Source organism: Cyrtonyx montezumae, unplaced genomic scaffold (genome assembly GCF_038088225.1).
Source record: "Cyrtonyx montezumae isolate F1298 unplaced genomic scaffold, pur_monq_1.0 scaffold_11, whole genome shotgun sequence".
NCBI lineage: Eukaryota > Metazoa > Chordata > Aves > Galliformes > Odontophoridae > Cyrtonyx > Cyrtonyx montezumae.
Window position 1 is genome coordinate 16365408 of NW_027071837.1, and position 27030 is coordinate 16392437.

The 27030-nt window shown below is 42.4% G+C and overlaps 1 protein-coding gene across 1 annotated transcript in view; it reads left to right on the forward strand.

The window, feature by feature from the left end:
- Positions 1-27030, forward strand: part of IL1RAPL2 (interleukin 1 receptor accessory protein like 2) — a 307099-nt gene that overhangs the window by 121210 nt on the left and 158859 nt on the right. Inside the window, exon 2 of the mRNA XM_065729724.1 lies at positions 23334-23607. Coding sequence (XP_065585796.1) covers positions 23334-23607 — 274 coding nt within the window. The remainder of the gene's footprint in view (positions 1-23333; positions 23608-27030) is intronic.

The window sequence follows — 27030 nt, forward strand, 5'->3', positions numbered from 1 at the left end:
CTTTCAGGGTGCAATTGTAGCTTGCTTTGTGCTGGCATTGGGTGTGAGTTCTGTGGATAATCAAGTAGAACTTAGAAGAAACACCCACAGTTGACAAAAAAAAAGCAGAAAAAAGAGATCAACAGGGGATATTTCAGTGTTTCTGAATTGCAAAGATATGGGAGGAGTTTTTTCTTTTTCGTAGCAACGTTGGAGAAAATACTAACTTGCAGGCTTACATGTGATTGATGCAAGAATCAAGTGCGATTGCCTTGTGAGGAGCATCCTGAAGTACCTGTTCAGTTCCTTTTTATTCCTCCACGCTCATGCCTCATTTTCTTTCTTGTTTGATATTTTCCTGCCAGTGGTGCCTGATCCTTTGCAGCAGGGCTTTGTTTGCTGGGGATTCAGATCTCACCACGCACAGCCTGGTCTGCAGCACATCTCAGAGGTGAGGTGCCCTGAAAGCCTTCAGGAGAGCTTGAGGGAGCTCACACCAGTGCTGCAGTGCTCCGGGGAGCTCGTACCTCCACACCAGTTGGCAAAATACTCTGTTTCCTGCCCAGAAAACAAATGAAGAGCCATTAACCACCCTCTGACTATTTTCACAGAGATTAGAAGTGTATGTAGTTAAGCTGCAGCTTGATGGCGGCCATTTGTTAGTGTGGCAGTTTGAAGAACAGCCTCTTACATTGGGCGTTTTAAGGTTTTGAGACAGTGAGAAGCCTTCAGAACTATTACATCTTTGGCACTGTGTTGTATTGTTTGAATTGTCTTTTTCCACCCAAATTTTCTAATTCAAGTTGAGTTTACCTTGCAGAATGCTAATGTGAGGAGCAGAAGGTGCCCAAGATGATAGGGGTCCTGCAGCCAGCTTTGGGGAAAGTTTCTCAGCAGAAAGTCTGGCAGTCTGCTTTGCCAGGGCAAGCTGCTGCACTAGAAGTCTGCTATACTGCAGCTGAGAGGTGATTAAAATGACATCATCTTGCTGAAAAATGGGTTCAGAGGTATCATTTTAAGAAGAAAAGCTTCGTTTTTGATTTCATGATGAAATTTCCAAAGAAAAGATTGTTGTTTTCTGTTTGGTTTTTTTTTTCCCCCTGAAAGTTCAGTTTAGAAATCATAGCAAAATGCCATTTGACTTTGTTTTGTTGTTGCTGCTATTTGTTTCCCATCCTAATTCCGAACAGCTGCCTCCTTCCATTCCTGCCCAGCAGGGAAAAGCTGAAATGATTTCAGAGAGGGCAGAGGAAATGAACCCCTTTCTCTCACAGTTGGACAGACTTGTCCTTTCCCCATTTCCTCCTTTCTGTAAAACAGGCAGAGGGCATTAAAATAATAAAGGAGTTGGATTTGCATGCCTCCTGGTTTTGATGGATTTGTCAGTAATGTTGCGCTCTGTACACCCCAGGGCAGCAAAGCACCTCTTTCTGCAGTAATGGATTTTGGAGAAGTTTCAGTGACAGTTGCAGCCCAGCTCACGTGTGCCTATCCATGAGGGTGGGTGGTTCTCTTATTTGGTCGTTTCAGCACCTACACATCCTCGAATGTCCTGGCTGAGCCTTAGTTGTGTCATCAGTGTTGCACATGGAGCAGCTGTTGGCACAGGTAACTGTTGAAAAACTCATATAACCACAGTGTTTAGAGAACCAGAGCAACAGCTGGATTTTCTCTTTTCCTACAAGATTTCCAGCAGAAGATCAGCGTTGTGAATTGAAATCTCATGTTGATAGGCAGTTGTTTTGCACATTGAACGGCTGCCGTGGTTTCTGCAAAGCCAGGCTGTGTGAGTGGAGCAGTGCTGAGATGCTAGGCCAGCCCTCCAGCTTGCAGGTATGTCAGGGCCTTCCTCTGTACCTCTCTTCCTGCTGGACCTGTTTTTGCTCTCTGAGCATAGTGCTGTGTTGGGCATATGGGCAGGCATATGCCATGAGTTGATTCTTTATGGGGGAAGAGGGGGTGTTAGTCTATGCCATACAAAGCCTGTTTGTCACTAGACCAGTCTGGCATTGCTTGTCTCGGAGCAATCGTGGGGTAACTCAAGGGATCTGACACAATTAATGCTGAAAACAGTGAATGGGTTTAAATACTAATGTTTTGGAAAGGATCTTGTACTTGACATAGAATTCAAATTCTGTGATTCTTTAAACATTTATGTGGGTTTCTCTCTCTTGTGCTTGGTAAGGAAGCTTGACCTAGTAATGCACAGGTAAAAGTAATTCAAATGCAGTGAATGCATATACTGAAGATCAGTTAAAAGCAAATGAAGCAAAATCACTGGCTTTATGAGAAATAAAGATATTGGATGAAATTCCACGCTACGTACCAACTCCATATGCTGTCCTCATAATGCTATAATTAAGTCAAAGAGTCATGTCAGCCTGGCCTTTTCCATCTGCTCTGTGATCTGCTCAGGGAGCGATTCAGAACGAATGACGGCTGACCTCAAAACCCAGGCATTCAGTTAATGTAGCTCTGCCAGAGCTGATACTTACACACATCTCATCCACTTTCATCTACGGGTACGAGCTGTTCTTCATTTAATCAGGAAAATCAAAACACTGTGCTGGCGCTGTTAAGCAGGCTTGTTCAGTTTTTGTTTCAGTAAATGCCTCTTGGTGTGAGCTGAGCTGTTCGATGGCTCATATAAATATTCTTCTTTTTGGTAGACTGCAATGCGATGGCATAAGCTTAAAACAGTGCTGCTGGGTTTTTCTCTTCGTCTTACCGTTTTGGCCAAAACAAAACTGCTAATAGTAAGGTTTCAGAAGTTCAGAAAGGATAATTGACGTGTGAGATGTGAAGCTCAGCCCGTATTTATAATACTAATGGATTTCATTTATTTCACGTCCCCTGTGAATTTCTCACTGTCAGTCTCGCCATTATCTTAATGTTGTTGTTTCCAATAACACTCAGAAAAGTCATTTGAAAGGCAGGGGGTCTTTCAGCACAGATGCATGAGGTGTAAAGCTTTCCTTCCTCAGAGGTGGTCAGAGAAACCCTGTGGAATGGTACAGCTTAAGAGCCAGGGTCTGTCCATCTGCTTGGGTCTGTGTTGCTTCGTGAAAGTCTGCTTAATGCTCAGTCCCATGAGTGTCTGTATTCACATAACGTGGGCATGCTTTGTGCTGTGACAGGGAAGTGTGTGAAATGTTAACGCTGGAATCAGCGCAGCATTTAAAAGGTTGTAGGCATTGCTAGAGGAGGGTAACAGGACCAGCTTGCCGGTGGTGGTGGTGGCTGCAGGTGGAGTTTAGATGAGGAAAAAACTGTTCCAGCTGTGTAGCAGGACTGCTGGGAACTCTGAAACCCACCCCATGTGCTACGGCTAGAGGCAAACGTCTGCTCTTTGGAGACGTTTAGATCTGTATCAAAACTTCCCATCTAGTAATACTGCTGGGACTGGGTTGATAGGAATCTGTGGGGCTTCCCACAGCCTGCTTGCTCTTCAGGTCTTAAATGCTAGAGCTGTCCATCATAAAAATGGGGGTATTGCTCTGTAGTTAATGGCTGGCTCCAGTTGTTACCTTCCTGTCAAATACGAAAGAATGGGACTCAGCAAAACATTCCTTTGCAGTCAGGTGTCCATAGTGCAACTTCTGGTACATACTTTCTGCCAGCCTGGAATAAGAAAGGGAAATTGTAATTGCTTGCTCTGTTTCAGCAGTTAAAATATGTAGTTTGCTCTGAAAGTAATGCCTCCTATTGATTTCCCTGGAAACTACACTAGAAACAAAGAGAACTGTGGTTGGCTCTGTGCATCCTGAGGCTGCTGTAGGGATGCAGGCGGCTATTGCCAGCTCTATCCCAGAGTGTCTGTGCTCTCCCCAGCACTTACCAGAGACCTTCTTTTCAGCACAAAATGCCTTATTCTTGAAGCTGCCGTGGTGATTCTCTGAATGAACGAGTGCTACCTCAGAAAGCAGGAAAATTAGAAGATAATAAATGAGCTCCAGCAGAAAAGTACGAATGAGGAGCAAGGAACCTCTTGCCTGGTGGTGTTGGCCATGTTCCTGTGGTGATGGAGTGATGGGCAGAGGCCAGACCTTGTCTGACACTGCTTTTCCCTGTGTGTTGGAGGGGAGAAAGGCACTTTACCCAAATGCAATTAGTCAGGGAGCCTCCGAGCCACACTGCAGAGCAGCCAATGTAATGTTTTATCTTAACACAGATTTCCACCTCCCAGCTTGGACAGGCCATATTGTGCCTCACAGTGGGAACTGCATTAGCAGTGTCATTGGTAATGTGCTGTGGCTTGGAGAGCACTGCAGCCACACGGAGTGGGAATGTGGGCTGGAGGTAACCTGAGCGGCCTGTGCCAGCAGTCATGGCCCCATCTGTGCCTGGGCACTTGGCTGAAGAGGTGCTATGGGAAGGGAAGGGATGGTCATGGCAACTTGGCTTCAGGCATCGAGCTGTTAGTTTGTGTCTGCTAATGGCACAGAGGCAGAGCTGTACCTGGCTGGGGCAGCAGCTTTGTGCTGATGAGTGTTGTCGGGGGTATTATGCAACGGTCTGTTATTTCAATGAAGTATTAAATAAAATTGTTTCCACGTCAGGAAGTAGGGAGATGACCTGCCATAAAGCCTTAGTTAAATTCTCAAACATGCCTGAACCTACTGACCTTCAAGTTACAGTACAAGGCCCATCTTCTCTTGCTTTTTCAGACATTGTCCAGATGGGATGGCTGCAGGCAGTGTATCACTGCGTGGGGGAGGCTCTCATAGTGCTGCCACCGTTATTTAAATATTGATCAGAGGGGGCCCACGTGATGGCTGCTGGGAGAGGTTAGCAAGCAGAGGCTCTCCTTGCTCCGGCAAGCAGAAGTGCCTTGGCAGCAGTCCCAGGCTCACCTCTTTTAAGCACGGTGCTGGCACTTTAAACCAGAGAGGCAGGAGGTTTAACAGCTTAAAGTGCAGGTCTGAAGTGCCTGTGTGTGCGCTCCGATGGTCTCCAAGAAGGCTCAGCATCCATATGTCTCCTGTGGCCCTACTCCTTCCCTCAGGACATTGCTCAGGAGTGTGCAACCTCATCTCTGCTGCCCGTGCCCACAGGGTGCTGCTTTGGTGCCCTGTTACTCATAGCTGCACCCTATTGCTGGCAAGAAGACAACTGGAAAGAAGATTGTCTGCTCTGATGCTTGCCCTTCCCAGCAGCAGGCCTCTGAAGTGCTTTGTGGGGATGGAACCAGAAATGGCACATTAAGAGTTTGCTCCCTGCACAACACAGATGCCCCGTCCCTCCAGCTGTGCCTGCAGAACCTGCCCAAGTGACCCTTGGGCTGGAGGTGGACACACTGATGGTATTTCTTGCAGGAGGCAAAAGAAAACAGTGGAAATAGCAGGAGTGAGTTATCATAATGTTCTGGAACCTGGCTTCTGAGTGTCCCTTTACACTGGCTCCTGGCGCTGCGTGACAACTGTCGTACACTTTAACAGAGCCAAGGTGAAAAAAGGCAATGAAGCTTTATTCAGTCGCGATTCACTTCAGGTGTGCATTTCCTTTGAAAAAGTGATTTTTAAAGGCTTATTTTTCCTCGCTTGTCCTGCAGGAGTATCAAGGTTCGGGGTGGGGTCGGTGTGAGTGCAGGGCCGGTGGCTGATGGTGCTGCAAGCCCCTGGCCTGGTGGCCCCACTAAGCTGGGGTCTGATAGGATGGGGACAGCAACGGGATGCCTCAAATGAAAGCAGAGTTTTGCAAACACATTTCTGTGAAGCATGAAGTCCTGGTACTCCGCTGTGGTACAGGTACAGCAGCCTGTTCAGAAGGCAGCACCCGTTCAGCAAGGCCAGAAGTGACATTTTTGGCAGCCTTTGCCCAAAATTGCAAGCTTGACTCTGTGGGAAGTCTGGACAGTTGTGTGGGGTCCTGTAAAGCTTCCCAGCTCTGTGCAAGGTCTTTACTACAGCTGGCTCATCCATAGGCTGTGTGAAATGTGCAGATCAGACGTTTTCCACTGTAGCGTGAAGGATCTTTTATAGCAGTGGTAGGAAGACTTTCACCTTTTTGAGCTCTAACCTCATGGATACAGTGCGCCTGCTGCGATTTGTGGATGAGAGCTTTAAAATACAAATAGTGTGAAGAACTTGGCCTAACAAGCAAGTTTCTTCTTTCCTTTGGAATTGCAGCCTCGAGATTTTGGGGCTTTGTTTATTCAGAAGATGAAAAGCAAGTGCCACGCTCACCTTAATGAGCATCAGGCTCATTACAGTGGGGCTGTATAGCACTAACCATTTCTCACTGTCCCACATGTGGGGACAGGTGTTATGGGATTTGATTTAGTAGTTGGGTAGGGACAGTGATAGGAGGATGGTTGGACTAGATGATCTTGTAGGTCCTTTCCAACCTTATGAACCTATGAACCTATGCTGGCATAGGCTGACTCACCCTCAAAGCTGCAGTCCAGCCACAGTCTAGTGTCATTTTTGGTGATGTTATGAACATTTGGTGTTGCAGGATGGTCTGAGGCCACATGTCTGAGTCGCACTGCTTTCCCGCGCAGTCCTCACTCAGAAGTGAAGTGCTCGAGGTCTGCGTGCTGAGCTGTTGGGGCAGGGATCATGGTAGGGGTGGTGCTGAGAGGGAATGGAAGCTGTAAGTCAAGAACATCAGCAGCAGGTCTTTCCAAGGACAGATCGTGGGTTTTTTTTTTCAGCACTATCAGCAAAAGGCTCCTATTTATTAATGGAAAGGAAAACTAAATTCAGCAATCGCAGTAGATGTCAATGAAATTCTATGGATTAGTGATGAAGAAGATGTGAGCTACAGCCTCTGGGATTATTGTTGTTTTTTTTTAAACTTCCTGCCCTCGTTCTAGCCCCTGTAATCTAAATGCCTCTCTCATCATCATTTGTACTTGAAAAATAGTTAGAAATAGGCAGGCAAGTGTAGGCAGCTGCCTCCAGGAGCAGCCTGGTGCATCTGAAAGTCCAGCTGGAATATGGATGTTCAAAAGAAAAAGCTGGTGAGGAACAAGTGGGGAGCCAAGCTGAGAGAGAAAAAAAAACAACAGAAATGCTTAAAGGATAATCGTGAGTGCATGTCATAGCAAAATCACACCATGAGAGCAGCGTGTGTAGAACGTGGATGGGGAGCGGTGTGCTGGGATGGGTGCTGGAGGCACGCAGCTTGGTGAAGGGGCTCTGGGGATGGACTGCTGTGCTCAGGGCTCAGCAGGAGAAGCTGTGGCTTCAGGGTACCATTGGTGACTTCTTCTCTCAGGCTGTGGTGGCTCTGAGGCAAAACTGATGTGGAAGGGCTATGATTTCAGCCTAGGTTTAATTTTATTTTCTTTTCAACCAGAAGGCAGAGCCAGATGCTCGTGCAGTGACATCCATGGACGGAAGCTGGTGTTCGCATCCCTGTCATTAACTTAACCAGGAGCTGTGCATCATCTGTGGTGTCTTTTTAAGGGTGTTATTGTGCATGAAAAGGGTTTCTTGCCCTAGAGCTTTAATATTTACATTTTCTTTGGGAATTTTGGATAATTATTAATTTTATCTGCTCTTCGTATCAAGCTTGTATATTGCTGGGGTTATTGCCTATTTTTTGTTTGAGTAGCAGCTAGTTCTGGCTCTTGACTTCTGCTGGGAGCATTCTGCAGTGGTGGTGTGTGGTGCACACAGAGATGACCAGCTGCTGCTATCCTCTGTGGCTGTACAGATACCTGTACACTTGTGTGCCCAAATTGCAGAATTTAGGCTTTTTGAAAACTCCCGAGTACTTTAAAAGTGCTAGTTAGAAAGGATGGTCTTTTTGTCCACTTCCAGTGTCAGAGCAAGATTTTTTCTTTAGTTGCCAGTTTCCCAAGAGTTTCCCTGTTCAGCTTGTTTCAGGTTTTTGAGCTGAGACGAGGCGTTGGAGGAACAGCTGCTCGGTGTGCTCAGATGACTGCCAGAGCAGATTTTGTATGGAGACGTTGCATGTGTAGAAAGAAGCTTTCTCCAAATGTTTTTTCTAGCTTACTTGTGAACTAATATAATGACTGTTTTTAATGAACCAACATGGTATGAAGAAGGCTATCGGTTGCTTTGCACACTTAGTAGGCCTTAAAGTGCAGGGGTACTCTATGTAAATAATAAATGAGAATACGTTAGCACAGGAGAAGAAATGAGAAAGTGGCTTCCCACTTTGTCACAAGGCTAAAATATTGAGGGTTGGGAGGGAATAACTATTGTCCATTGTTAAGTGCAGAATAGTGCAGAACAAGAGGATGGAAGGTGTCGTAACAGCACAGTTGTTTTGCAAATGTCAAAGTTATCAAAGGTCTGTTGACGAAATCTTTATTAGATCATTTTTTCTAAGATCAGAGTTGAGACCGTGCCCTTAATGGGCAGGGGAATTTGGTAGCATACTGGTCTTGCCTGTGAATGCTAAATCGGCTTTGTCTCCTGGAGAAGGCTTGCTAAGGTAACCTGAACCATTTAGTGAGACATAAGACCTGTACAGACCTTGGCAAAGCTTTCTTCTGCAGCTCAAAGTGTAGAGAATGCAGTGCTTGGCATCATCTGACTATGAATCTTTTGTTGAAGCTGAAAATAGAGTTGGTAGAGTTATAGACATAGCAAATGCTTGAGTGATTCAGTCACCTCCCTGTGAACAGCACCTTTCCCCAGCCCCAGTGAAATGCCATCTCTCTTGTATAGCATTGCACTAGGGAAACTTGTGTTTGTGGGGCCAGAACATTTTTAGTTGTTTCCTTCTCCAGCAGGCAGAAGTAAAAGGGCAAGGCGGTTGTAGGAATTCCCCCTAGAATGTATAAAACACAGCAAACACTCATCTGGAAGCTCCTGGGGAGAAAGGAAAACTTTAAATATCCAAGTTCTGAAGTTTTCACTGGCATACAGAGTACAGATGAACCTAGATAAACTCCTGGGGTTGAAACAATGCAAAAAAATCCTGATGCAGATGGAAGTAAAACTCTCACAGAAGCCTGTTACTTGAGAAAGGTTTGGAAGTTGAAGGTGACATGCTAACTCTCCTTCATTAAATGAAGGCATTGGTAGATGTTAACAAGAAGAACAACCCTTCTACGCAGCACAGCTTCCTGTGGCAGTGTGCGAAGTTGTTCACTGGGAAGCAGGCTACAGACTGGGGTTTCTTGAGCGGTGGTCCGTAATCCATCAGCAAGTGGCCCTTGGGTCAGCTCCAAAAGAAAAGAAACCACGCAGCATAAAGAGAAATCAAGCAAAAACAAGAGAAACATTTTATAATTTACACTTATTTGGCTTTGGATGTAAGTGCAAATTGCAATGGCACCAAGGTAACTGCCTCTTACCGTTCCCCTCTGATCTAGTTCAGGTTATTCTTTAGTGCAGGACTGTTTCAGGTGCCAGCTGGTGCCCTCTGTCCACTGGAGATTTGTACTCCTTTCAGCTGAGCTCTAAGCTGGAGCTGGGTGGGGTGGGGAGGTGGCCGTGTCAATCCACACCACTCTCATAAACTGCCATGGTTACCGTGTGGCACATCCCGCCGCTGTGCGATGTACTCTGGTTACAGTGGTGCGGGGTAGAAAGGACTGGCTTCTGCTGAACTGCAAGGAATTTTAGGGAGCACTGCTAAATATACTGTTCATAGAAGAAAAAAAAAAAAAAAAGCAATGCTAAGGTAGATTTTATTAATTATTTTCCTTAAGACTCATTTGGAGATACAATTTCTGCAGTTCCAGCCATGGTAATTTTTTCTGTAATGCTTAAGGGAACACTGCAGTTAAAAACAAACACAATATGATTATTAATTTACTTTATAATTAAAGAAAGGGAAGAACGAAGTACGAAACCAATTGGTGTACTTCATGTATAATTTCCTTTTCTCTCCAAAAAGCTTTTACCAAAGATGATGTATTTGAGAGCTGATTTGCCTCTGGGAACTATTATTTTAATGTGTGAAGACTGAAGCGAATCGCTTTCAAAAAATGAATAGAAAGTCACATCTGAGGGAACTGTAGGCTAAAGCTGTGACAGCAAGTAGTTTGGTGCTTGTTTCCATTTGGGGCTGGAATGTCTGGAGTGGAGATTCTGGGTTAGCATTCTCCTAATGAGAGATTGTTTTTGTATGCCAGAAACCATTCCATGAACTGAGCCGAGAGATGTACGTGGGGATAACAGCAAGATTTAATTCAGAGCCGCTCTGGTGCTCTGCATTGTATGGCTAATGTAGATAAGGTGACCAAACTCGTGTAGGGGTGGGCAGCAGAACTGCTGAATGGAGGTCAGGGGAAGAGGCCGTGCCGAGATCTGTGAACTGGCTCGCAAGTGGGCAGATGCAATTCTGACTTCTGTGAAACAAGCTGATTAAGTTTTGTTCAGTTACTTTAAAGAATCCCTTTGAAGTATATTCTTGAAGTAGATTGAATTAATGAAAATGAATTTTTATTATTAAAAATAGAGAAGGTATTTTTCTCTGGAAAGAGTAATCTCTTTGCAAACATGTCTTTAACAAAGTGAAATTTAAGTACAATTGCTTAGATATGCTTTGACAGGTGAAAATGATGATCTGGTGAAACTGCATTGCCAAAACACTGCTGTACTGGGATTGTGGTACCTATTTCTACTGGATTGGGATTCTTCAAATGTTCTGTATTATCTTGGTATACATTGAGACGTGAGAATGTGCTGCTCACTTAATTGAAATTTGAAGTTAATCCTTCTGGTTTTGATGTATGTGGGAGACATTTCTTAGAGTTCGTTGGGAGTTAAACACTACCTTTTGTCATCATTCATATGCAGGACTCAGTCTGCCTTGTGCAGCACCATGACAGCTCTTGGAGGAGCTTCCACACTACTGTGTTGCTTGGGTGGTGAGTTCCTTCTGGGATGGGAGCTGGAGAAATGGGGCTGTGTGAGAAGTGGTGAAGTCTCCTTCTGTGGAGACATTCAGAATGCATCTGGGAGCCTCCTTGTGCAACCTGCTGTAGGGGGCTTGGACTCAGTGGTCTCTAGAGGTCCCTTCCAATCCCTGCGATTCTCTGGTGCACAAGAGCTGGGAGAGAGCAACAAAAACAGCTGACCCAAACAGGCCAAGGGGACGTTCCGTACCATCTGGTGGCATGCTCACCAATAAAGCTGGTAGAGTTGGCCTGGGGAGGTGCCATTTCTTGGCAACTGGCTGAGCATCCATCAGCTGGTGGTGATTGTGTTGGGCATCCCTTGTTTTGTGTTCTCTCTTTTCTCTACTAAACTGCCCTTATTTCAACTATAGAGTTTTACTCTTCATTTTTTAACTCCTGATTCTCTCCTCTTTCCTAATGGAGAATGGAGCTAGTAAACTGGTTTATGGTGCTTAGCTGCCTGCTGGATTAAACCACAGCAGTGGGGAAGTTGATGAAATGCAGCCAAATAGTTATCTACACATGGTCATCGGTGTTCTATATTTAAAAGTCGTAGGATCACAGTATTGCACACCTGAAGCATTCTTACATGGTTGCGTGTCTTCTGATCATATACAATTGTGTTTGAATAAAAATGCACGAAAACCAACAGCTTTACAAATATCTCACATCTATAAGGAATTTACAAAGGATGCACATCTCGTCTCATGTACTTATCACACTAAAATGGCAGAGAATTCACAGGCAGAGAATTTTCCCAATAATTAGTTAGTTGAGCTTAAAATAGAAACATTCTTTAATAAAGAATAAAGGGAAATGTTAGCCATCCTCATTTTACATGCAAGGTATGGAATATAACATGCCAGGTAGTGTAGGTGCTTAACTCTTATAGTGAAATGATACGTAATTATCTTTGATGATTTGGGCTTTAGGAGCTGTAATTTCTTTACTTCCGTAAACTGTTCGCCCAAAACTGTGATTAAAGGCCTAAGGAATGTGTAGTTAACTCATAAAAAATATGTACATAAATTCTGCTGATTCATTTCACTGTAAAGCACATCCTTATTTATTATTATAAATGAATCTCTAATGTAGCTCATGCAAAGTCTAAATGAGTGCCATTCGTTTTCATTAGGTAGCTCTTTAAAATCGATAATGTTTTCTTTAAGGGAAAGCTTTGGCTGTTACTAATTTAAATCTCATTAACTTTTGCCTTTTTTTTTTCCTGGAGCTCAGTTGGAGCTACATTTTTCATTTAGATTTGAGGCTGCAGGCTACATGTAATTCCATTTAGAAACACAAGGTAAGCAAGAGTAATGTTGGGTTAACAGTAGCATAGAGAACTGAAAATTCAGAATATTTCACATGAAGCCTGCACTTACTATTTAGAAGTAAATGGTCTTCCTGGAACAACATTTGGGGAAGCATGGCTGTTTGAGAAATCCTTTTCTAAGTAATGCAAAGATTGCAAAAGCAGGTTTAAAGTCTCTCTTTCCTGCACCATAGTCTTTCAATTTATGTACATGCATGTGCAGGGAAAGTCTGACTATCCCTGAGTTGTGACCGCTGTTCCCTCACTCCATGCCTGTGCTTGCATGTCTGATGATTTGGGTCTAGTGAGACACTGCTGTCATTCCTCCCATCCTTCAGATGTGTTCTCTGTAGTGCCAGGACTATTTTTGAATATATGCAAATAGAAGCAAAGTAGTGCAGGGTGCTTAATGCTTGCTGAGTATGTCTTCTACCAGATGGCACCCAGGAGCAAATAGGCTGTTAGTGATGCTTTTTGCAGTCTCAAATGTGTAGCTCATTAACGAGGTTGTATTTGCTCTTCTTTCTTATTGAAGGCACGCTGATCAATCCCAGGGAAGAGGAAAATAGACAGTTCTCATTATTTTGATGACGTACTCTTGAATATTTGAATTAAGCAGTGTTAAAAATTACATTGTGAAGGTTTATGCACCCTGAGGCAGACTAGAGATTTGAAACTTAGGACAGTTTTTCGAAACAGTGGTTGGCTGGAAGGGTTCTGGAACCGTGATATTCACTGTGCATCAAAACTAACACGTTGTAAGCAGCGTTCTGGTTTGTTTTTTTCAATTATATAAAGTCAGATAAATCTTTAGAGAGATTAAAATGAGATTTGTAACGGTTTAGGAGAATCTTAAAGTTGACAACTTGACACAGCATGATTTCAGATTATCTGAAATCTGGCATATTTCTGGGTGCAAAGATTCTATTCAAAGTCATCACGATGGAAATATTTACAACGAAGACATAATCATGTCTTTGATATGTAAATCACTGTAATTGCATTTCTTACGCTGTCAATCTCTCAGTGACTTAACGTTTATTTCAGAATTGACACATGAAAAAATGTGATTGTATTTGTGATGGTCTTATTTTTAACAGAAATACGTACAGCACTAAGTGCCTTAGCATGTGCAGAACTTCTGTTTATCAGCAGTTCCTCTGACATAGTTTGCATGACGTCTGCACATCTTTATTTCTGGTTCATCTTACTGCTCCTAGCATACACATTCTCTCCCTGTGTTTCCTTCCCCTTCTGCACAGTGTTTGCTGTAGGGCCGTGCTCCCCAGAGCATTGGCACCCAGTGCTGTGGGGTGCAGAGATGCCAGTGGTTGCTGCCTGCAACAACTGATGTTACATTAGAAGGTCACTCCAGTTTTAGATTTTTTTTTCTGGTTTATCATTACGGAGGCTCTTAGGGTGATTATTCAGAGTTGTCTGTTGATGTAGAGCGGTGACTTTTTTTCAGGATGTGCTGATGGATGGCAGGGCTGCTGGACGGTGAGGTCTGAGGAGAGGCCTTGGGGGCACCGCTGCTCCCCGAGTCCTGGGCCTCCACACTCCTCCCTTGCTTCACATCAGCGTGGAGCTCAAGGCCTCCCTGCCCTCCTGCATCACCCTGTGCACGTGGCCCTGTGAGTGGCAGCTGCGTGTTTTGCAGGGTGGGTTGCAGCCCTCCTGGCTGACAGCAGGCCTTGGAATAAAATCCAGGCCTGTCTGTGCCACTCTGAGCAGGGAGCAAGTGATGTATTAGTAATGAAGTGTTTGCAGTTGCTTTTGCTTACCCATAAACGAAGCCCTACTGCCTGCTGCCAGCTTTGTTTCTGGCTTGTGAAGGCACTGGGAAATGGGAAGAAGAAGCTGTAAACTGGGCTGATCCAGGGGTTCTGCAGTGGTTCTTATTTAAAGCTCAGAACCTCCTCAGTCCAGATCTAGGAAAGCATCAGGGAAGTGGACAAAGTCCCAAGCCAGGATCGTGCCTGTGTGCAGAGCTGCAGCCCCCATGACCCCCAGCCTTCTCTGTAGGGCTGGGGTAGAAGAGCTGTGCTGCTGGTGTGAGGAATGCTCAAGGCTGATTGCAGATGGCTTTGGGTTTTAACAGTGGGATCTGCCAGGCAGGGAGGGCCACCAGCACAGCTCTGGTTTCACAGTCTGAGACTGAGAAATGGAAGTGCACGTGGTCCCATAAACATAGTTTGCACTGGAGATGTCTGTATTAGCTGGCATTACCGTGGTGGTGTGAAGCTGCCAGCAAGTGCAGTGCTGCAGCATGTTCTCATTTCTGTAGTGACGGGCACGTCTTAGAAGTACGTGTGTCATGAAGGTGAACCTAAATGTGTGTGAAACATTGCGTTATGGAGCTCAGCACTCGGTACAGCTTGCTGCTTCTCCTGGGGAGAGATGCCTGTAACACAGATTTGTTCTTAAATTATAACTTCCCATTTCTTTCCTATACTTAATTACAGTACATCATAAGAAGAATAATTCAGTAGTGCTTGTTTATTTTGAATGGAAACAAAAGTCTGAAGAGTGGAGTTTATTGTTTAAAAACATCGTATTTTGAGAGCACATTGTAATTCATCAGTTACAGATACCTTTTAGTGAAATAACCCTCTAATAGTTCCACTAGTAATTGTCCTATAAAAGCCAATGTTGTTTTGATTTGTTGATTTTAGTGAAATAAGATTCAGTGTGTTTTACTGCCAGGAGAGTTACTATCTGAATTCTTCTCAGTATGTAGATCTGATATATCAGAGGAGAAATTACAACCTACGTTAGAGTGTGGGTTGCAACCTTTTCAAGCCGGGATCAACTTGTCATGCAAGTGGAAATGGCACTTGGCTCTCTGCAGCTCAAACTATCTGTGCCAGGTAGCAGGACAAATGGCATGGAAGTTATAGAACGTATCCAAAGGCAAGAGGGTAGCGACAAAGCAAATGACCAAATCTTTTAATTAGTTGTAAACAAATTCCAGGTAACTTCAAGACATTCATTTTACCTGCTGTTTTCTGATGGGGAACTAGTTTTGTAAAGCACTTGGTTATTTTCTGATGAGCTGACTATAGCTTTGAAAGCTAGAAAATCAAGAGATGGTTATTGGATAAGGTAGGAAATGTGGTGGAGAGTGGCACTGCTGTGTTCCTGTGTGCTCCCAGAGATGGATGTTCATGGGAAAGGCTTCCTACAATGAGGTGTCCCTGTGAATAACTGCTTAAATCACACACAAAGTGTAATCTGTAGCCAAATCACAGGAGTTACATCCAGTCTTCAGCCCTACTTTCCTCTTGTGGTGTGATGTGCTATTATCCACAGGCACTTCTGATAGGATAGTCTTATTTTCTTCTGCTCTTCTCCTCTGCCATGAGTGAGGTGTGGTAAGAGCCCTTACAGCAGACTTGTCACTTCAGGATTCCCCTCTGCTAAGAGCAGAGGAAGTGAATTTAGCCCATTGTGTTCAACAGGAGTCCATCTCCCTGACCTTATCTGAACTGAAGAGACTGTGTCCTCAAAGCACACAACCCAACTGAAGCTATCTGCATACTTGAAAAACAGATGAAAACCAAAATAATCTTGTGCATGTACACCAGTCCCTCTCCCCCACAGGGGCAGGGAAGTTAACAGAGCCTTGTTCTCTTTTATTTCAAATTCTTATTATTCACAGCTCTCTCCTACAATTCCCTGCTGGGAATAGCAAGCAGTGAATATAGAGTTTCCTAATTGTGATTATTTGAGACTGCAACTACCTGATCTGGGATCTAGTTTCCATTTACTTTACGTTCAGTAACTGTATTCAAAGGGACTAAGGAAAAGAGACTCATCAATTATTGAAATGAGTTCAGCTTTGTTCCCAAAGTTTGCGTGATGCTAAAGACTTAAAAACAGAGTGTGTGAAAACCTGTTGCTGGAGAATATTAAAACACTCTCAGTGTCCTTAAGTTGCTCCTGGATAGTCAACAGCACTTAAAATAGTAATTGTGAGTACCTCCATGTATAAGGCGTATTTCCAGTGTGCTGCTCCTTACCTGAAATCTTCAGTACAATCAGTTAAGTGCAGTGTGATATTTTCAGACTGTTTTACACCTTATTTACCCTAGGCGTTATTTTCCCTTGTCTTAGAAAAAGGAAACAAGAATCAGTATCTAATTTGTGTAGCGGTAGTTCTGTGTACCTAAAAAGTATCAGACATGCTAGGGAATCTGTCTCTGTGCTTCTGCATCATTTGTCAATAGAAAAAAACCTGATAAAAATGGCAGATGTTCATTGTGGAAAGTGACAGATAAAGATTTTTTCCTCTTTCAGGAGCTTAAAAAGTGGAATTATTTATGAGTTTTTGTGGACTTGATGTGAGGAAAAAAAAACGGTTGGGGTCCAGATGGGTTTCAGAGGAGGTTGAACAGCTAAATTTCAGTATTGGTGGATTCATGCTTGTGTTTGCACTCAGGAGTTGTGTGCCTGAGTTGTGGTTTATAGCATTTAAGTTTTGTATTTAACGAGAAAGTTTGGGTTTCAGTTTCTGTATTGTTCACTTTAACACAGTCTCTTCAAAAATCTGCCAGATATTGAAGCGATGGGGAAATCAAGGTCACCAAACTCTCGTTTTTAGGGTAGGTAATACTGCATTTTAAACTTACTTAAGTGCCTTACTCCTCTCCTAGTTTGCTAAGCAAAGCCATCTGCTCAAGGCAAAGAGCTTTGGAAGGCACTTCGCTTTGGGTCCATCTGACTTAGAAGAGGTAGCAAAGAATCCGATGAAACCAGAGATTTCCTTTCCATCACAAAGTGTGTTTTTCAGCTCCCTGTCCAACCTGTCAGCTGCGATTTGCTCTTCTCTCTATCAGCAAGCCTTCCTGAAATTCCCAGAAAATCTGAAAAGCTGGCACCAGACCCTTCAGTTTGCACAGCCAACCTGACGAGTGCTGCAGGATGAACTGTCCCTCTCTGATAACTTCTACTTGATGCTCCTTTAGCGTTTTGCTTCTTCAAGTAGGATTTCTGAGCCCTGACCTCGTTAGTGTGCCCTGGCTCCTGGAAGATGAGAATTTGTTCAGGGTCCAACTGGCTTTAGTCTCTTCCTAGAGAACTTTACACATTGTTCAGATGTGAACACAGATCTACCACTGTGTTCTGCATTTTGATTAAAATGTATTTGAGAATAAAATGCTTCTGGCACCATATGCATATGTAAGTCAAGACAGAGCAGTCCAAAGTTATTTGGATCTCTGGCACTGCATATTTACAGTTTGTTTGACCTCAAAGGAAATTATGAGTGTTCAGCTGGAATCTTTGACATTTGAGCTGGGTTGTGTGGCTGTGGCCTTGTAAGAAAAACTGGTCAGAAAAATGAATACATATGGGCTTCAAGTTTTTAAGATTTATGTTACAGATGTTGTAAGCTTTGATCAGAATTTGGAAAAAAAAATCAGCCAAAGTATAACAGCATATAAATGCATTTTTGTTCTTAATTTGTAAGTCAGACTTGGAGAAATAATTGCATGTTGATAAATCTAATGAAGCTTCTTTGGACTCAAAATATTTGAAACAGGAATTCTTAAATATTTGCACTTTTTAAATGCCTTTTCAAAACTTTTCACCACTAAACTGGAATGGTCTAAATCTTGTTAGAAACCGTTCAGAAGGTGGAGCTGAGAGCAGAGAAACGACAGTGTTTGTTTGTGTGGTCCTTTTCTTATCTGTTGCGCTTCTTACGGTCTTTGTAAGACATTGGCATGTGCAATTTGTTTAAAGCTTCTTCTGGAATCTGATAGGAGAGGAAGCATTGCTAAGGTGGGGTGCTTTCCAAGTACCAAGGGTATGACATGAAGTCTTGGAATGAAATCTTCCCAGCTGCTTTCTATCTGGGGGATGAATGTCTCTCTTCTTTCTGTTTTTTTGTTGTGTCTGATGCTTTTCCTGTAACTGGGCATGGCAGAGACAAAGCACCCAGTGGAACCAAGTGGAGAGGTGTAGTACAAGGCTGGAGAGTGAAGAGGGACAGACTTGGGTGCCTTTCCGTAGAGTAGAATTTTATTAATTATCATGGTTGTGTCCTCTGGGCATCTGGTTTGATAGGTCCACTAAGCTGACGGAGATGTACAGGCAAAGATCTTCCTGTACACTGGTGGGCAGAGATGTGAAACCAGTTGGTATGGTGAGCCTGATCTAATACCCTGACTCTTTGTGAAGATCACGTCTGACCAAAACTATTCAGAGTCTTACTGTGTTTGCTCAAATGGAGCAAATCCTCTTTCCTTTAGAGTTAAGACCTGAAAATACCGATTTGCCTAAAATTTGTGGGCTGTAACTGACTTCTCCCCTCCGAGAGTCCAAAATTTTCATCTGGATTTGGACTCCCTTCCTGGAGTGCACCCATCATTGCTGTGTGCCTGCAAACTCCAGACATGATGGATGTCAGTTCCCAGGCTCTGCTGTTCTGTGGCTGATATATAAATGCATTATAACTCTGAGGAATGCTTGTTTTTTTTTTGTTTTTTTTTTTTTTCTGGCTAAATATTTACAGTCACAGGCATTTCTTGCTTTGTGGAGCAATAAATTTAATATGTTAGCTAGCATATTTATTTATTAATTATTTGTTTGTAGATGATTTCAATTTAAAATGAGATTTCAGGTAACAAGGTAGGCAAACATGTTTAACAATCCTGTGATATAAATTGCTGTGGGTGGCAGATGCCTACAAAAATTATTACAGGCAGATTCACAATGCAAAAATTATTTATATGACAGCAAACGGAAAGACAAATTACTCAGAGACTATGTACATGCTCTTCTGTAATTGCTCATAAATTATTATGGTTCCTGTTAAAATGCATCTAGAATCCCTAGACAATTAGATTTATTCAAAATAAGAATAACAGCAAATTACCAGGAAATGTTAGGGAAGGATATGCAGTGCACACTTTGGGTGACTGCTAACACAGAAGTATAGTAACTTATTGTTACTGTATTACTTAATCTGTAATTTATTTTATATTATTTCATCTGTAATTTATTTTATAAATTTGAAGCCTTCCTTTTCAATTTGCTGTTTCCTCAGGTTGCTGTAGCCTGGGCAGAGGACTGGGATGGTCCTGGATAATAACTGGGATGTGCTCACTGTGACTGAGCGCTGCAGAGCTCTCTTGCACCTGCACAGGGCTCTCGTGTTGCACAGCCCTTTCATGTGCTATGAAATAGGGTTGTGTTCAGTCAGTGCGGTCAGAAGTTGCTCTGCTGGAGATGTGGGACAGATGGACAGGCAGACCTTTCTTCCTCAGGAAGCCAGGCCTGAAATGGGATGTTTTCCATATCATCTCGATGCTTTAAGTTTCAGAGCATATTTCAAGGATTTGTCTTAATTGAATTTGTCTGAAATACACTGACAATGGAGAGGATTTGATCCGAATGGGCTCTCCATCAGGCATTTATTAAAGATCAGCTAATTATTAGGTAGCAGAGGAAAGATATATATCCATTTTTTTAATACGGTGTCTCTGGTACCATTACTTTTGTCTTCTTACCACCCTAATTACTTTACGTATTGAGAGCCAGCCCAACAAAAATGACAGCAAACTTGGTTCTCGATAATGGGGTGCTGAACTCCGCCTAAGCAGCTGCAGTCATTTGTAATGATAGCTTGGAGGATGCTCCAAATTAATCTGACATTGCACACGCTCCAGTGACTGACAGCACGGCGAGAGGAATCGTTCTGGCTTCCACGTGCAGGGAGCCTGACCTAGATTTTAGCCTCTACAGCTTCGTAAGAGGGTACACTCCTGACTGCGTAACGAGAAAAGGAGAGTGAGGGGGAAAAAGCAGTCTCCTGTTTGATTAGTCTTTCTTCAAAAATTAAGATTTCATGAGGGAGCCCTGCGAGACTTCCCCCTCCCTTCTGCAGATGTCATCAGCCCTGTAATGAGTGGTTGCTGTGCTCCCAACACGTGCTCTCTGCAGTTAGCACCTCACCGCGCTGCAGGAGCACCTTGCTGCCGCCACCATCTCCTGCTTGTGCTGCCTTGCTGCCCGGGGCCAGCCTGCTTGCCACATTCTTCCTGTTGGCCACCCTTAATGCGAGGAAGGCCCTGGGGTAAATCTCCCTTTCTTTCGTTTCTCCTTTTGGGATGCAGGTGCCGACTGTGTCAGTGAGCCCCTCTGCTCTGCTGGCAGAGCCCCAGCCCACCTCGCACCGCTGGGGCAGCCAGCAGCAGCCTTGTATCTCTAATGTCTCGGCTTGTGCAGCTGTTTGTACATCTTTCATCTGTTGCGCTGCTCTAACACAGCTGTGACAGTTCAGCACTTGTAAGTTTGAAGATAAAAGAGCAGCGAAGTGCACAGTGGGTGGTAGAAGAAGTTTTCAGGTGAGAGTGGAGGCTGAGGGAGATGAAGGGTGGTTAATGCTTCCTCGAGCAGTGCATGTCAATGCACCGTGCTTGGTGTGGCGGTGGGGGCAGATCTTATGGGAAGCAGTGGCGTTTTCAGCCCCTAAGGCTGAAATCCCATACTAGGTCAGAACCTAACTGTGTAACTCTTTGTAAATGTGGCTCTGCTTTGTGATAATGGAAAACCTGCTTGACCCGAAGGCTTTCTGCGTGTACCTGGATGTCGGGTATTCTTTACCGGGGTTTAACTTTGCTGAGCCAGCATAGGTTTGAAAGCCTTAGATGGCGTTTACAGGATTACATTGACAGAAGATTGACAGAATTAATTAGATTGGCTGAATTAGTTTGGATATGAATTCCAGTTCTGGGCACCTCTATTCATTTCAGTTTATGCTTCTACCTAGAATGATGCGACTTTGCTAAACTGCAGGAGAAGGGAAGTGTTTGAGTGTCTGTATGTCCTGGAGAATGCAGATGAGCAATCTGGAGAGCTCAGTGTTTCCTTTCACATTCCTTACTGGGAGAATGAGGCTGTAAACTCTGCAATCCATTTTAATTGTAAGATCACACCTGCCTGAAAGAAGTACTTAAAAAAAAACCAAACAACAGAACCACAGCAGCAAAAAAAGCACAGAACTGTTTTGAGAAAGCTCTGCATTGAGACCAATTCCATGGAAATGCCTTTAAAACCACCTCTGTATAAAACTGTTCATGATGTTGGAACCATGCTTAACTGTAAAAATGGATTGGAGTGAGCTGGGAGATTGGGGTTCCTTCTCCAGCTCTGCTGCTGGCTGCTTGTGTTTGTGCAGCAGTACAGCAGAGAGGAATGGAGGCAGTGTGTGATGTGGTCCTGCCAAGAGTTTGTTTGAGTTCTAGTGCACAGTTTTGGTCACAAGAAGGATCTTACAAGTGTACAATATAGAATGCATAAATGCATGGGGGACAAATACTGAAATATGTGATTTTCTAGTAATGATTAGTCAGACTTGACCTGTTCTGTGTGACACTGAGCTGTCAGAGGGAAAACCCAGGAGGGGAAGTGATGCTGCAGCCATGAGGAAGGAACGTCAGTGGATTGCTACCAGCTTTGCATTTCATGTCATTATCAGTATCAGCAGTGTGCTTTCAGCAAAAGAAATAAGGCAATAGAAATAGAAGTTAACAGAAACACAGGTGAATATTTTGGTCTTGGGGCTTTTTTGAAGCAGGAAGTCAGCTGACACAAGCAGCAGCTGCCTGGATCTGCCTGCTGGGTGCATGGCAGAGGGTGGCACTGGTCCATCTCCCTTTGCCTCTGAGCGCTCTTGTGACACCAGGCATCCAGTTCTGTGTCACAGCTTCCCATTCCTCCTGTCCTGGGCTGCGTTGCTTTGTTTTACCAAGACATTGCATGGAAGTTTATGTATTAGGAATGTGTGAACAGGTTTAAAATAGGGTTCAGCTGCATGGTTCTTGTGGTCACAGTACAATTAAAGCTGGTACAAAGTTGTGGGGAAAGTAAAAGCACTCATTTACTATGGCTGGTTTGGAAGGATCGAAGAGAAGCCTGAAAAAATGGTAAACATAATTTAAAGGTACAAAAGGACACTGAAAAGGATGGATCTGGTATTCTACCATATATACATATTTTGGCTTGGTACATTTATTTAGGAAGTAATTAAGAAGTCCCTTCATGAGTGAATGCTATTGAAGATGTTTGTGAAATGAAATGTATGCGAGAGTATCCAACATTAAGAGTAGGGGAATTGAAATGCAGAAGATGCAACTTCAACCTTACATGGTCAGATGGCTACATCAAGGACAAAGGTGTTTTGGTTACATATAGCTGGATGTTATCAATAAATTCTGCAAAATATATATTTGATCAGGAATATTGATCTTAGGGAATGTGGTTGCCTGGTGTTGGTCTGCCTTGCACTCATTTTTGTTTTTGGTTATATTGTTGGTTGTTTTTCAGATTTCCTAATTTTCCAGGAATAAAACAGATGGTATTAAAAGGTCTTTCATATGCGAGGGAAAATTACATGTTGATATGTATGTATGTTCTAGGATTATATTGTAACCGAGAAGATTTAGAAGTAATGAGAGGGAATATGTAGGGAGAATAAATCTTTTGGCTGACATAGTCATTTTAAAACTAAAGCATCAAACCCTTGATAGCCAAGTTTCATAAGTTTTTTGCTGAACAGAACTTCAGAAGATCCCTTTCCGTCGTTGTACCGTACCTGTGTTAGCTTTGTGGCATGGAAGCGTGTTGCAGTTGTACCCTGCAGCATGTTGTAGCTGTATCCTGTTGGATATCTTACTATCTCTATGGTTTGAGTAGGCTGTATGAAAAAGACTAAGCTAAGTGGGACTGCCTCAGAGAAGAAGAATGCTCACATCTTTTATTTTTAATGTAACGTAATTAGCAGAGATGGATGGAAATGTTAGGATCAGATACCAACATACGTTTTCATCCAGCAAAGAATTACTGAATTCAAGTGTTTTATTTGAACAAGTAGTTAAAGTGAAAACAGTTGGCTATTTATTAAAGAACTAGTGAAAATAGATTAAAGAAACAGTATGGTAAAGAAATTGAGTTGAGCAGACCTAATGTGCTGTAATAATAATAAAAAGAATCTGCTCTTATAGTTTGCATGTTTTATGTTTATGTATAACTAATAAAAAACCATATGAAACCATTTAATGTCCAATAGCTGCCGCAGGTTTGTCACACTGCTGTGAAACAAATATTCTTTTCTGTAGATTACTTGTGTTGCATTTCACAGGCTGCCTCTTGCTATCTCGAAAAAATGTATCTGTGCCTAATATTTCTTTATTATTGTTTTGCTTTCAGTTGATGGTTGCATTGACTGGTCAGTGGATCTCAAGACATACATGGCTTTGGCAGGTGAACCAGTCCGAGTGAAATGTGCCCTTTTCTACAGCTATATCAGAACTAATTATAGCATGGCCCAGAGCACAGGTCTTAGGCTTATGTGGTACAAAAACAAAGGAGACTTAGAAGAACCCATTATATTTTCTGAAGTTAGAATGAGCAAGGATGAAGATTCAATATGGTTTCACTCGGCTGACTTGCAAGACAGTGGTTTCTACACATGTGTTCTGAGGTGAGTATTGTGTTCAAGTATGGCTACGAATGTATATATTATCTTAAGTGTTTTCTTTAGTTTTCATGATTAAGGTACTCTTTCAGTTTATATATACTCATTATTTTTCTTCTCTTAATTATATTTGTCACATAATGCTCTGTCTTAAAATTAGTTTCCCTAGTAATTATAGCTACCTCTTTCAAGAGCTATAATTAAGCGTTTGCAAATTCACATTTTGTCATAAGGCTTTGTAACTAGATAGTTCTTAAATCATTAAATATTTTGGTCAAGTAATCTTCAAATCCTCCCTAGTGACAAGTCGTAAATGAGTTTTCAAATTTGATAATTTTCCAACTTCTTTTTACCCTTTGCTTTTAACTTTAAAAAGTTATTTGAGAGTTTAGACACAGGTTACATGATCCTGATGAGTTTGGGCCGTAGGGAGTTAGATTTCCGTCTGGCTCTGAGGAAATATTTACTTTCAAATGCATTTAAGATTTTTTAATAAATGGAAGCTGACCTCATTTGGTGAGGTGCTGGAATGCGTGCCTCAAGTATTTTGGAGCTCGTGATTTCCATCATGTATATGCAGATACCAGCTCTGTGCCTGAAATGAGAGGATAAAAATTAAAACTCTTTAGAAATGAATGAATGAATGAATATCCCTTCGATGATCACTTTTGAATTAAGAAGAGCTTACAGATACTTCTTACGTACGTTTCGGTATTTAACCAAATTGGTTTTAGAAAATGAAGCTTCATCCTTGTCTGCTGCTCCAGACTGAAATTATATGCAGGCTTGATGAACTTAATATGAAATATTTGCACATAAATAACAACACTGTTCAGAGCCTGGAAGGTGCTCTCTCTCCATCTCTGCTTCGTGCTCCTGCCTTGCCTCAACCTGCCTCTGCCTGCTCTGATCCTCAGACCTGAGATCAAAGATTGTGCTGTGGTGTGTAATGCGAAGCAACATCCCATTTGTCTGTCAGATGCATCTTCCAGACTCACTATTAAGTCTGTGTTGCAGCTTTTGGAGTTCATTATTCTCTTATTAGCAGCTCCATCACACGTCTGGGGATGGTGAACGCCATGATGTTGAAATGTTTTGGAAAGAATAGTGATTTATGACTTTCAAGAGAGCTGTACTTTTTTTGTAAGATGTAGCTGTTGTGATAATCAGGTTACTGGTTTAATACTCCTGGAAATGTTTATGCAAATCCTAGGTGAACAATGAAGAATTGATCTTGAATCAAATTCTGGGCCCTACTTTTATCTAGGAAATTTCAAAACCCTTTGCTCATTTACATGACAAAGTACTTTTGGTAACAAATGGGCAAGTTCTTAAATAATTCATGCCTCCTTGTTTTCAGATAAAAACTGTGTGGCCTGCTTCTTGAAATGCATTGTACAGCCCTAATATCTTCCCTGTCAGTTATGTGTTTTTCTTGCTTGTGCTAGAACTTTCTTATATAATTACAGATATTTTTGCCTTTTTCAGATTTATGTAGGAGTGCAGAATATTATATGTAGTGATTAGATATAAAGGACCATATTTCTTCCTTGATTTAACTTATTTTTCTTTCAACAATTTGATAACGTGTCCCTGCTGTTATTGTTTATAAAATTATAAGTGGCTTAAAATAGCTGAGGAAACAGCAGTGGTAATTTACTTTAATTCCATTAAAATTAGGTTAGGTGTAGTGTTCTGAAATAGGATCACGTGCCTGCAGTAAACTGACCATGCCACTAACTGTGTAATACCAGCTTTATCAGTCCATTACTTTTTTTTAGCAGAGGATATGCCTCTGTTTGCATTTTGTTTGTTAACCACAGTCAGCTGTGAGCGTGTGAGGGTTGCAGGTGAGAAATGGAGGTTCCCATCCCAGAAGCTTCTGGCTTGAAGTGAAGAGCAGATGCTTGAGCTTCTGTTGATGGAGGAGTGGAACTGAACACCAAGGGCTTTAAACGTGTTCTACAGAAAGGATGCTAAAGACAATAGCAACACCTGTCCTAATACAGTCTTCCACACTTCGTTTGGGTCTCATTTTTACCAGCCAAAAAACAACTTAGCAAACATCTGTATTTGAAAAAAGGCAGTTCCACTTCTCACTGAATTTCTTCTTTGTTGAAAAGATTCTTCATTATTCTGCTAAACCCTGTGTTGGGCAAGAAGCTCTATATCCTGGGATGAGTGTCTTTAAAGCAACTGGAAGGAAAGGAGTTGCTCAGAAGCTGCTTGAAAAGGTCAGCTGTGGGCAGGTGAAGGAAAGGCTGCTGTGATGTTGGTTTGGAGATGGGTACAAATGACACACATCAGAGAATTATTGAAATAACAGTTATCATTTCAATAGTCATGGTATCTGTTTTGTAAATTAGCTCATAATACTAAATATATTGAATACTTGTATATACAATATATATATTGAATATATTCTACATGTATATATATAGTATATTGAATACGGAAAGATTTTGCTTCTCCATATATGTATTGAATATATTCTACACACATACACACACACACATACATATATTTATTGAATACTGAAACATTTTATTTTGCTTCTGCAGGCTAAGGAGTTCTGATGCCAGAATTTAAATACTGCCTCTTCTTTATTGACCAGCTGACATTGTTATATAGGCAAGTGTGTGTGCACCTGAGTAATAGGGGAAATTAATACTGCATGAAAAATTATTCCTCTTCTCACAGTGCATTTTGATGTGGAGCTGACACTGTGATGGAAAACCAAGTGTGGGATTTTCCTCCAGTGTTAAGCATGGAAGCATGGCCATGGCATATTAAGGGCTCTTAATTCCGCGAGGAGCTTTAAATGAGTATGGATTTCATCTTTGTTAGCTAACACACGTAAATTACATGAAAGCACTTTGTTAACAGGTACCTTTTTTGTGCTGAGTCTGAGATCAGCAAGATCAAATGATATTGAAAGGGACTCCTTTCTGATGGATGGATGCGCATTCATTAGGGTTTCCAGATAAATGCTGGGCCATTTGTATTGTAACTTTAATGTACAGTCTGGAAATGCTGTATTTTGGAGGTCTCTTTGCAGTGCAGGCCCTGAATACACTAATTACCTTCCAGCATCTTTCACTGCTACCTTTTGCTGTCAGCATTTCTGCTATGGAGGTTGCTTTTCTGAGATTTTCACAGCAGCACTCTGGATCAGAACCTCCTCACTGAAGGTTTCAGAAATGAGAGCACCAAAACCAAACATGGAAACTAAAACTGATCTTAAAATATGGGGTGCCCTTAAAGTTCAGAGTAAGAAGTTCTTTTGCCAGATCTTGTGTTGCTTTTGCTCTCTGTGCAAATTAGTTTTTCAGTGTCACAAGCCACTGCTTTTTAAAGAGGGAAGAAGAGCTGGGCCTACTTGGATCTTCTTATCTTGACCAAGGGGGATGAGGTCAGGAAGGAATGTCA